Here is a 12,805-nt window from a genome sequence, read left to right on the forward strand (position 1 = left end):
TGTCTCGAATCTGTGACTCCCTAAGGGAGGAGGAATGCATGCGCTTACTTTCAAAAGGCCATGCATGTGGCAGTCTATGTTGTCCATAGAGGGCACCTCGGACTTGTGCATGTGAGATGCCAGAGTCCACCATGGTCCCCAGTCTATTTAAGGCTAACCAAGCAATGCTCGGTCTCAGTTCTATATATTTATTGCTACTGCTCTTTGTGTACATAATTGGTTCTCTGCTGAAATTGTTATAGCTTCCGTGGAGTAAAGTTGTGTTCAGTCTACTGTTCATCTTTTACACATAATTGCAACATAAGTGTCTTTTAATTGTGCCTCTCTGCAACTTAATGTCTCTTCTTTACATTAAGTAGCACTCTATCCTTTCCTACATTGTTGAGAGGAAAGTTGGTCAGGTATACTTCAGAAGCAGGTCACAGGGATGCATATCACTGTACTCCTGGTCAGGGAAATGCGAATGGTAGCCTTTGTGGCCTGTGGGTGAACATGCCAGCAACAGGAGCTCAATTAACAACTGTGGTACACTGCAGTTTTTAGCAAACTCAGTCTCCGATGTATTGGTATTCCCTCAAGCTCAGAGGCAACAGAGACTACTCAACAGCTGTGATCTTCTTGCAGCAAATAGTTCCACCACTACAACCTGTGCTGGGCAACATTAAATCTAAGCCTAGGTTTGTGGAGAGATTTCAGGTGGCACTTTATCATCACTGGCATCACCCACTCCACTATAGGCCTGTATTTTTGGTCATTCTATGACCTCATATTTGACATGTGGTGTAATTGCATCTTGGGTGAACAGCTTCAGTACTGACAGCCAGTCAGCAAATTCAGTGCAGTGATCCAGCTCTGCATTTCTTCTCAGGACCATCTCATCTCTTGCACCTCTTAATGGAATTTTCGTCAAATGTGTATTCAGCAGGTGTACTAGTTCCCCTTACACCCCTCAACAGTGCACCACATATGGACTACAGCCAACCCTCCTGCTTTCTCTCACACACAGTATCTTGCGGTCCCGACATACTCCACATTGCCAAGGTGGAATTGCACACATTGGTTGAGGCAGGCACTGCACCACTGTCGGAAAGCATATGTATGTCACTGCTGTATTTGGTGACAAACTAGCCTGTTGGTGATTGTGTGGTGATTTTAGAGTACTGAATGCTCGGACAGTTACTGTCCATTACCTGGTGTGACACATTGAAGATTTAATGTGTCATCCTTCCAGTCATATGTATTTTCCATGCTGGACTCTGTCAAGGCTTGACAACCAAATTACAGTGGCCCCAAGAATACACATAAAATGGTTATATAGCACTGTTTGCAGTTCCCCTATGTATCCTGTGATGTGCTCAGTGCTGTTCAGGCTTTCCGAAGATTTATTGAAAAGGTGTTAAAGGAACCAAGACTTCAGTTTCACCTACATTGTTGATGTGCTGGTTGCATCACCTTCCCCAGAACAACACAGACTTCATATTAGAGTATTTTTTGCCACTCTGCCAAGTGCATTATTAGTACTGTGGAAGTGAGCTTTATGGGAATCGAGACAACTGCTGCTGGCACATGCCCATCTCAGGAACAGCTTGTCACCCTAGGAGAGTATCCAGTCCCATCTATCATGTGATAATTCCATCAATACCTCAGCATGATAAATTTTTGTTTGCACTTTGTCTCAGGCTGCTGAAGTTTGTGCCACTTGAAGCAGTATTATTTGGTCCAATAGTGCACAGTTCTACACCCTTCAAGCGAATTATCTACATGAGGCCTTTGTTTCCATGTTCTACTAACTTCTCTCTCAAGAGGTCAAGTGCAATTCTTTAACACGCAAGTAAGCAGATGTTGCTTGAGGCTGGCTAACAACTAGTTTCTTAAGAACATATTACATATGAGAAAAAAGGACATTGTCACCACTGAAGCCATTGAAACACGTCAGTATATTGTGCAACAAAAATGTATGATCTGCAGCTCATGTGAGCTCCCACTTGTACTACAAATGCCAAGTTTTATCACGATAGACAAAAAGTCTGTAAAATAATCTGTGACCAAACTGACACTAAGTGGAAAAAAAAAAAAACTGTTCTGGATCACCAAAATAATTTTATCAGCACATGCAAAAATGCTAATGAGGACAAGGGCTTACCATATGAGTGTCATTGTGATGTAATTTTTTTTATGGGGTGTAAATCACTAATTGATTTATTTTTTTTTATGTTGGATCTTGTCATTTCAGTTGATTAAATGTCTATTGAGTTTTCCTCATCCACTGTTGAGATTTGTGATTGTTTCATGATTGTTGACACTAGCCTCATAAAACTATTCCTCTGATACCTGTTGATATTTCGGTATGTGACAGTTCTAACACTTAGAAGTAGCATTGTAACCCTCAGCTGGAAGCTTGTTCATATTTCACAACTTGGTGCACAGTTCTGAGAAGACGAGGTGGTCACTTATAAGGAGTGCTTATCCCACTTCCTCCACTTCCCTGCCCCATCCCCATCCTGGAATTACTAAAACTGAGCCAGTGTTCTGCTCGTAATATCCTAACAAGTTTTAATATGTTACAAACAGAAAAAGTTTCTGGGTCATAGGGATGATCAGATCTGTGCTGTACACATGTATTTGAGCAATGACTGTGTTCGTTTGAATACTAACAAATGTAGTTACTACTGAAAAACTAATGTTTGGTTTAAAAAACTTTTTGTGACTTTCCAACAATTGTATTAATCATTACTGCATTTTGATTTACAGTTTGCAATTGAGAAACTATGGTTGGATGTGAAAGATCTGTTAAGTCAAGACATTCCTAAAGAACATCGCCATGCAACGTTTTATTTCATACGAAGTCTTGTCCAGGGACAGTATGATAAGTTGGGAATGATGCGCGTTCATTTCTTCAGAATTGTTAAGGAGCATAACATACCTGAAGATACCGTTGTGAGGTAATTTTTTGCAGTGTTTTTATTTGGGCTGTTGAATTTAGTGTAAGATCCAAGAATAGTTTCATGCTTTTACTTTCTTTTATGAATATGAGAGGCTGCTAGATATGTTTGAGACTTAGTGCTTAATTCTGTGCTCAGCATTTATTTTTAACTGTAGTATGAAATACCTTGTTTCATAGTGATGCTTGAGGTAAACTATTCACACACAATGCAAATTGTTAAGCTCATACCTGGGGGTTATCTGCCCCTATATCTGTAAATAGGATATGGTAATTAGATATGTAATTTGTAGTTGTCAGTCGGCACATATGTATTTGTCTCTGTATTACTCTCATAATTTCACACAAGATTTTGTGAAAAAATACATTTGTCTTTTCAAAATCAGTTTTCATTTCTCACATTCAGAAATTTTCACCAGTTAGACAGTCACTGAAATACTCCCACCTCCCCCTTCCCCCTCCCCCTTCCCCCTCCCCCTTCCCCCTCCCCCTTCCCCCTCCCCCTTCCCCCTCCCCCTTCCCCCTCCCCCTTCCCCCTCCCCCTTCCCCCTCCCCCTTCCCCCTCCCCCTTCCCCATCACCCCTCCCCCTCTCTACCCCTCTCCCCCTCCCTAACTCTCTCCCCCTCTCTCCCCTCTCCCCCACCCTAACTCTCTCTCCCATCTCCCCCTCCCTAACTCTCTCCCCCTCCCCATCTCCCCCTCCCCCTCTCCCCATCTCCCCCTCTCCCTCTCCCCATCTCCCCCTCTCCCCCTCCCCCCCTCCCCATCTCCCCCTCCCCCTCTCCCTCTCCCCATCTCCCCCTCCCCCTCTCCGCCTCCCCATCTCCCCCTCCCCATCTCCCCCTCCCCATCTCCCCCTCCCCATCTCCCCCTCCCCATCTCCCCCTCCCCATCTCCCCCTCCCCATCTTCCCCTCCCCATCTCCCCCTCCCCATCTCCCCCTCCCCATCGCCCCCTCCCCATCTCCCCCTCCCCCTCCCCATCTCCCCCTCGCCTTCCCCATCTCCCCCTCGCCTTCCCCATCTCCCCCTCCCCTTCCCCATCTCCCCCTCCCCTTCCCCATCTCCCCCTCCCCTTCCCCATCTCCCCCTCCCCTTCCCCATCTCCCCCTCCCCATCTCCCCCTCCCCATCTCCCCCTCCCCATCTCCCCCTCCCCATCTCCCCCTCCCCATCTCCCCCTCCCCATCTCCACCTCCCCATCTCCCCCTCCCCCTCTTCCCCTGTCCCCTCCCCCTCTTCCCCTGTCCCATACCCCTCCCCATCTCCCCCTCCCAATCCCCCCTCTCGCCCTCCCCCTCTCCCCCCCTCACCCTCTCTCCACTCCCCCTCTCACCACTCCCCCTCTCTCCCCTCCCCTTCTCTCCCCTCCCCTCTCTCTCCTCCCCCGCCCCTCTCTCTCCTCCCCCTCCCCTCTCTCTCCTCCCCCTCCCCTCTCTCCCCTCCCTCTCTCCCCTCCCCCTCCCCTCTCTCCCCTCCCCTTCCCTCTCTCCCCTCTCTCCCCTCCCCCTCGCCTCTCTCCCCTCCCTCTCTCCCCTCCCCCTCCCCTCTCTCCCCTCCTCCTCCCCTCTCTCCCCTCCCCATCTCCCCCTCCCCTCTCTCCCCTCCTCCTCCCCTCTCTCCCCTCCCCATCTCCCCCTCCCAATCCCCCCCTCCCGCCCTCCCCCCTCACCTTCTCGCCCCTCTCCCCCTCACCTTCTCCCCCCTCACCTTCCCCCTCACCCCCTCCCCCCTCACCCTCTCCCCCCTCACCCTCTCCCCCCTCACCCTCTCCCCCCTCACCCTCTCCCCCCTCACCCTCTCCCCCCTCACCCTCTCCCCCCTCACCCTCTCCCCCCTCACCCTCTCCCCCCTCACCCTCTCCCCCCTCACCCTCTCCCCCCTCCCCCTCTCTCCCCTCCCCCTCTCTCCCCTCCCCCTCTCTCCCCTCCCCCTCTCTCCCTTCCCCCTCCCCCTCCCCCTCTCTCCCCCCTCTCCCCTCCCCCTCTATCCCCTCCCCCTCTCTCCCCTCCCCCTCTCTCACCTCCCCCTCTCTCACCTCCCCCTCTCTCACCTCCCCCCTCTCTACCCTCCCCCTCTCTACCCTCCCCCTCTCTACCCTCCCCCTCTCTCCACTCCCCCTCTCTCCCCTCCCCGCTCTCTCCCCTCCCCGCTCTCTCCCCTCCCCGCTCTCTCCCCTCCCCGCTCTCTCCCCTCCCCGCTCTCTCCCCTCCCCGCTCTCTCCCCTCCCCGCTCTCTCCCCTCCCCGCTGCTTCCCCTCCCCGCTGCTTCCCCTCCCCCTCTCTCCCCTCCCCCTCTCTCCCCTCCCCCTCTCTCCCCTCCCCCTCTCTCCCCTCCCCCTCCATCCCCTCCCCCTCTCTCCCCTCCCCCTCTCTCCCCTCCCCCCCTCTCCCCTCCCCCTCTCTCCCCTTCCCATTTCTCCCCTCCCCATTTCTCCCCTCCCCTTCTCTCCCCTCCCCCCTGTCCCCTCCCCATCTGTCCCCTCCCCTCCCCCTTCCACCTCTCCCTCCCCCCTCCCCCCTCTTTACCCCTCTCCCCCTCTTTACCCCTCTCCCCCTCTTTACCCCTCTCCCCCTCTTTACCCCTCTCTCCCTCTTTACCCCTCTCCCCCTCTTTACCCCTCTCCCCCTCTTTACCCCTCTCCCCCTCTTTACCCCTCTCCCCCTCTTTACCCCCTCTCCATCTCTTTACCCCCTCTCTCTCCCCCCCTCTCTCCCCTCTCTCCCCCCTCTCCCCCCTCTCCCCCCTCTCCCCCCTCTCCCCCGTCTCCCCCTCTCCCCCTCTCCCCCTCTCCCCCTCTCCCCCTCTCCCCCCTCTCCCCCCTCTCCCCCCTCTCCCCCTCCCTCCCCCCTCTCCCCCCTCTCCCCCCTCTCCCCCCTCTCCCCCTCCCTCCCCCCTCTCCCCCCTCTCCCCCCTCTCCCCACTCTCCCCCACTCTCCCCTCCCTCCCCCCTCTCCCCACTCTCCCCCTCCCTCCCCCTCTCCCCCTCTCCCCCCTCTCCCCCCTCCCCCCTCCACCCTCCCCTCCCCCCTCCCCCTCCCCCCCTCCCCCCTCCCGCCCCCTCCCCCTCCCCCCCTCCCCCCTCCCGCCCCCTCCCCCTCCCCCCTCTCCCCCTCTCCCCCTCTCCCCCTCTCCCCCTCTCCCCCTCTCCCCCTCTCCCCCTCTCCCCCTCTCCCCCTCTCACCCTCTCACCCTCTCACCCTCTCCCCCTCTCCCCCTCTCACCCTCTCACCCCTCTCACCCTCTCCCCCCTCTCACCCTCTCCCCCCTCTCCCCCTCTCCCCCCTCTCCCCCTCTCCCCCCTCTAACCCTCTCCCCCCTCTAACCCTCTCCCCCCTCTAACCCTCTCCCCCCTCTAACCCTCTCCCCCCTCTAACCCTCTCCCCCCTCTCACCCTCTGCCCCTCTCCCCCCTCTCCCCCCTCTCCCCCCTCTCCCCCCCTCTCCCCCCTCTCCCCCCTCTCCACCTCTCCCACTCTCCCACTCTCCCACCTCTTCACCCTCTTCACCCTCTTCACCCTCTTCACCCTCTTCACCCTCTCCACCCTCTCCCCCTTCTGCCCCCTCTGCAGTGGGCTACTGTTTTTATGGGGATCATACATATCTGTGTAGCGGACAATCTTATTAACAGGGATGCAGGTTTTCAACTAGACAGTGCCTGCAATCCTGACATGGCTGTTAATTTAATAACACAGCAGAAGCAAGAACCTCTGATTCATGATCAGATGGAGCGCACTTTAGATATTTAAATCAGCTTTTAATGGAAGGAGCATTTGGCAGCTCAGTCATTGCCACTTGTGCACGTGCAGAAGGCCTATCTTCAACTTCCAGTAGGGTGCACTCTGAGTGCTGCTGTCATCCAACTGTGAGTGCCTCCCCATGCACGTGTATTTCCTGCTTATTATCATCAGTCGCACCTTGCAGAAGTGACAACAGCAGCTGGCACTGTACGAACTTTGTATCGATGCAGTAATATAGAACTTGCACAATATTATCTTGTGGCAAACCTGAGAAGTGTTTTTGTATTTGTCAGAACAAGTTCACAAGTGCACTGTTGTCTGAAGCTGTATTTTATACCTATGTATCACCTACATTTCATCTGAAAGTGAGTGGTTTGTTTGCTTTTTCCATCCTGAAATTTCCATGATCATAATGTATGTTATAACTAACTGATAAATAAGTTCATAGGCTTCCATGGCGAGTGTCAGTTAGAATACTCATTTGGGTGTTAGGACGTATCATTATAAAACACAAAAACAATTATACCACCAACATTTGATCTTTGCAGTAGTCCTGTTCAGGACTGAAAAGATAGTTGAAATGTTGGTAGTCTAGTTGTTTCGGTGTTTTATAATGATGTGGCCTAACAAGTAAAATGACTTTATTCTAATTGCTATATGTTGGATACATCTGTAGTATTTCTTAACCTCTGTCTGCATCACATATTCTGCAGAAGGAAAGAACTGGAAGGGAAACTGTAATAATGGAGTCTTTTGTCTCTAGTCCACATGTATTCAAATCATTTTTGAGAGAGCAGAACAAGTGTCATGTTCTGACATAGACTAGAGATAGTTTCAGTTCAGTCTGCAATATTGGAGTTGTCAGAAACAAATGCAGAAAGACAAATTTGCAGTGACTGAAGGTGATAGCTTGGATCAGTGCAGATGCTGTCACAGGCATCTGTTTAAGTTGGGTATTGATCAAGATGCTTGTAGGAGACCCAAGGAACTCTGTGAACTGAGTAGTATTTACTTGTTGCATTCAGACTAAGCTACTCTGAAAGCCATTTCTAGGCTCAAGTAAAAGCAAATGGTTCAGCTGTTGGTACAACAGAAGTCATCGTCTGAATTCAGAAGTCATCGTCTGAATTCAGGGGGTGAGAACTAACAGAAGATAGCAATTATCAGTCACTAGGAGAATATTAAAATGCAAGCATTTGAGAGCAGCACTCCAAATGAGAAAACACTTAAGTTGGAGCTTATCTGAGATTGGCATAGAGTTTATGGAATTGGCGTTCAAACCTTTCTAGCTTTGAATATACAAATCTGGGGTTTTTAAAGGGTTCTAGCAGCACAGTGCTTCTCCGTTTGTGCAGTTGGTCCACTTCACAGGCATCAGCCAATCTTGCAGGTGACTTTGCATCTGTCTGTGGTTTGAGCCAACCACATTCAGGTCCTTTGCTTTCTCCTACTCAGTAGGCAGGGTGTTCCTGACCTTTACAGTAACAAACTCCTTTTTTGGCAGCTATAGCATTCAGGTGAAAGCTAGATATCACTGCCCTTCCTTCTATGGCTAGTAACAACAGTGCTTTACATCACTGTGCTCTGCCCTGTGGGTGCAGATTTCCACCTTGTGAGTGGGGATTGCTGTCTCAGCAGTTTTCTCCATTTTATGTGTCTCACAAACCTGTGCCAGTCTGTTGACTTTGTGATTCTCAAGAATAACCAAAGTTGCTATAGATACAAGAAAATGCCTGCTTCTGACAACAGTCTAAAGTGGCACCTTACAACAGCATCTAGACAATGTATGCAGTTACCTGTTAGCTCTGCTGAAATTCCTACTTTGGGACAGCTGCACAGTGTGTCAGCAGTTCAAAAACTGCAAACTGTTTTCCTTGCGTAACCTAAATGCTATTATCTGCACCAGTGACCTGACTTGGAGTGCTCTTGCTTGCTTCCGACAGCCTCTGTCTTGGTCAAAAAGTCATCAGTACATGACAGAAGGAAGTAAGCTCAAACTTTGCTTATCAGTGGATATGCAAAAGATCATAGCAGAAAAAACTATCTTTAACAACTTGGAGCATAATAAGATTAAATATAATAAATCAAATAATTTGTGTGGAACAGTTTTTCAGTTCCTTATTTCAGTGTTTTTTATTTTTTTGGTGTATTGTAAAGTTTTGTATTTGCTGTCTACAAAAAAATATGAGAACTGAATTTCATTTTTCCTTATTTAATTTCTTGACAAGATACTCTGTAGAGTACATAATTTTGTAATCAGTTCTTGGGATATTCTAATAAAGAGAGGTGAATGTTCTTTTGCATTTGCATACAGTGTTGGTGTGCCAAGAATTAGAGAGATTCATAGAGAGAAAAGGAAAGGCATTGTTGCATGCATCTATAACAGGTTTGTGCGGGCTGATATGGTAAATACTTCAATGCAGAGCTACATAGTGGCTGAAAAACTAGTAGTTCTGAATACAAAGATCCAATCGTCACCAGAAAAATGATACAGATGTTTGAAAAACAATTGATGAAATGTCAGGAGAAATATTACTGACAGCGAATTTTGTGTGTCTTGTGATCTGCTTCTTTTCTGGTTATTTTGGTTTCAAACCTATTGTTTCCTAAAAGATTATGAATTTTCTCATTTATTTTGTTTTAGATTTGAATTGCTGCAGTCTCTCACAGATAATGGGAAAGATATTTTATATTTTGAAGAAGAAATACCACGTTTTATGCTGGAGTGGATGTCTGTTTTCACAAGTATTGGGAAGGCACATGAATTTCTTTCAATTATGATAAACATAATAAAGTACAATTCAGCATACGTGGATGAGCCAATAGTAATAGGATTGGTTCAGTGAGTAGTATTTATTCTAAAGCATGAGATTTTAAAAAGTTGTGTAACAAATCCTTGAATATATAATGACATTATATTTGTGTTCATTTGCAGGACCACAATACATGAGTAATCGGAAAACTGAAATGTTGTGCAATGTTGGAGGAAGTTGCATTATTTATAATTTGAATTTAACAGTTTCGAAAATTCTGATGGTATTTTATGAAGTAGACTCTTTCTTTCTGATTCTGCTTTACAAAAATCAGTTGGAAGCAGCAAAGGCTTTACATATGATTGTACTGTTTATTGTTTACATTCCTAATCTGCTCAAGGCTACACTTGAAACAAATACTTCCGGAAAAGACTTCCTACCACCTACTTTCATATTCAGTGTTAACATTATTTTTCAGAAAGGCATTACTTGCAATTGCCACTGCACATTTTATGTACTTTATGTGTCTGCCACGGTTTGTTATTGTGCTACCCAAATTATAAAACTCCTCTACTAGTTTTAGTGTCTCATTTCTTGATTTCATTACTTCAGCATCGCCTCGTTTAACTTTACTGTACTCTATAAAAATGTTTTTATTTTGGTGTCCACTTTACAATCTTACTTCAAGCACCAACTTACTTCAGTAATTAGATTTACATTTTTCCTGATGTCTGAGGCTATTACACCTGGAAAAAGGAGAAAACATTTTCTCTCTTCACCATTTAACTTCAATGTGATGATTGCAGTGACATAAAATTATTAGTGTCTAAACTGCAAGCACTTAAAGATGAAAAGAGAATATGTGAAGGTAGAGGAGGTTGCATAATGAAGGATGTCTCCTTGTTATGGTATTTTTGCCATTGTGGGAACTGTCCTTATTTATTTGACATAAGATCAGGAAAGATACTTTGCAGAAAGCTCAAGATTAATTTGTATCTGTTTATTTTTACACCCTGCTCTGTGTACCCTTTGTTAATGGTGTAATTTATATCATAGCACAAATTTAGTAATGCCTTGTCACTAAAGGAACTAAGCAGTGATTACACCGAAACCAATAAAAATTATTGATAATGCACATTATGATTTTTGCGTTTTTTGGGTTTTAACAAGGGCCATGTCCTAAGTCATAAATGTGTTAAAATGTAGCAGTGGAAATGCCAAGAACATTACAGAGAGCAGTAGAGAATTCCGTTAGAATATATAAATGGTGTCTAATTTTTTTTTTTAGTTCCTTTTTTATTGAAGAAGAAATGAAAGAGTAGATTTTACGGAACATGTTGTTAACAAATTCACTTTTGACATAAATATGTAAAATCAAATATGATGTTGATGTTGCAATTATAATGAGTTCCTTAGCTGCTGCAGTTCCAAGGATGATAAAGTAGAATCAATTAATAACTCACATACGTAAAATAATTATTAAATTGTGGGGAATGAGTGATGTACAAGTAATACAAGACATTCCATTTGCTGATTTTTGTGTTTTAAAGTAGATCTCTATGCTCAAAAGTCTGTTAACCAATAGAAGCTTGTGTTCAGATTTAGGAGTAGCTGTTTAGTTACCAGAGATCTCTTTGACCTTTCTACAGATTGATCTATACTGAAGATGTAGTTTTGATTCGTGTGTAAAAATATAATACTGTGAGATCCAACAAAAGTAATCTTATCATCAAAACACATACTATATCAGGTATTTTCCTACGAATATATTTATGGCGCATTTTATTTGGCAGTATTGGTAGCTCAGGAAGGGGGGGGGGGGGGAGTGTAAGTATTCACATTGCTTCAAGATTTGCTTACAGAATTAATTAGAGAATGCAGTATTTATTCTGTGAAGCAATGTATGCTGCATGTTCTCAGTGATTTGACTGTTACTCAGTGTGAACAAGTTGCTGTGTTTACTCTTATGCTGGTTTTTGTAATATATTCACTTTGAAAGTTTTTATTTGCTTAAGCATCAAATACTTCCTCTCACATTGTCTGTACTTTTGGTCTCCTCCTCCTCCTCCCCCTCCTCCACCCCCTGTTGATTATTTGCATATTCCATGAATAATAATTGTGACATCATGCTATGTTACGGAACTAGTCAGTTTTACAAGTATAGTACATTCTATCAGCAAAAAGTGTGCAAAGTAGCTGATCGTTTACATGAGCTCTTAAAATTATTCCCATTCATACAGTGAATTATATGAGCAGTGTTCAGTCCCTCTCTACACATCACTACAAATTCAGAAAGTCTACTCTGGGGCAGGAGCAGTTGACAGCGTACTTGTTAACCTGTAGTGCAACACAGTAAAAATAACTCTGTCAATGAGGATAATACAATGGTATTCCACAAAAGCCCGTTGAAATAAAGGTCAGTAAATAACATGAAGTATTTGCTGACTTGTATGGACAGTTTTGTAGAAAACGCCAATTAAGATTGGTCAGTAAATTGTTCATGAAAACATATTTTCTTGGCATGCAATATTACAAAAAGACACTTGGGTTTAAAGTATATTAAAATGTTTATAAGCTCTTGTTTTCACTTAGTGAGTAAACAAAATTTCAATTGCGTGTAATCGATTTGATGAATCTTAAAAGTTTGAAAATAGACCAAGTATGTAATGTGGACAGAAATTAATGTGGGAATCATTATGCCACCTTATAAAGTCACTAGATTATAGAGGTCTTCAGAGAGATGGGCATGATAGTGTGAAAAAAATTAACATAGCAGTTCTGTGAAAAGGCTTTTAAGTTGCCAATAATTGAGTGATATAGCTATTGAAGCAATGTTGACTGCAGTGTTTCATAATGGGCCCTTTTGGTGGCTTATATCTACTATGACATGACTTTCATATGAGGAAACTGCAAAGAGAATGGAGAATATTAAAGTCCTAGTTCAAGGGTGACTGTAGAATTACGGAGAAATTGAAAATAAAATAAGCTGGCTCGCCTGCAAGAACAATCATGTTGCATGTCTTAATTCTGCTATCTAATATTTTGTAACTAAATATTTTCAACATTATTGTGACGACGTGGTGGTATGTGAACAAACGCCATGTGATGGAACATGACTGCATGCCCATTGACCATGCTGATGCTTAATTGCTGTGCGGTGTCAGTAATCTCTAAAATGCTTTGTAAGCACGTACACAAGTTTAATTCCATTGTGTGCATATATGTGCAAGCAAATGAACTATGAGACAGAATTGCTAGACAGTACTGATATTCAGCGGGTGAAATGTGTGGTGCTGTTGATAGACAGACACACAAGGGAAAGTGACACAATACCTAGCTTCTGGAATTGATGGTTCCTTCCTCAGGGTAGTTA

At 45.7% G+C, this 12,805-nt stretch overlaps 1 protein-coding gene across 2 annotated transcripts in view; it reads left to right on the top strand.

Annotated features, from left to right (window-relative positions):
• Positions 1–12,805, top strand: part of LOC124777176 (tuberin) — a 299,285-nt gene that overhangs the window by 32,634 nt on the left and 253,846 nt on the right. For both annotated transcript variants that reach the window (XM_047252485.1, XM_047252487.1), the window contains exons 3-4: positions 2,752–2,942; positions 9,324–9,521. In XM_047252485.1, coding sequence (XP_047108441.1) covers positions 2,752–2,942; positions 9,324–9,521 — 389 coding nt within the window. The remainder of the gene's footprint in view (positions 1–2,751; positions 2,943–9,323; positions 9,522–12,805) is intronic.

Source organism: Schistocerca piceifrons, chromosome 2, assembly GCF_021461385.2.
Source record: "Schistocerca piceifrons isolate TAMUIC-IGC-003096 chromosome 2, iqSchPice1.1, whole genome shotgun sequence".
Classification (NCBI taxonomy): Eukaryota; Metazoa; Arthropoda; class Insecta; order Orthoptera; family Acrididae; genus Schistocerca; species Schistocerca piceifrons.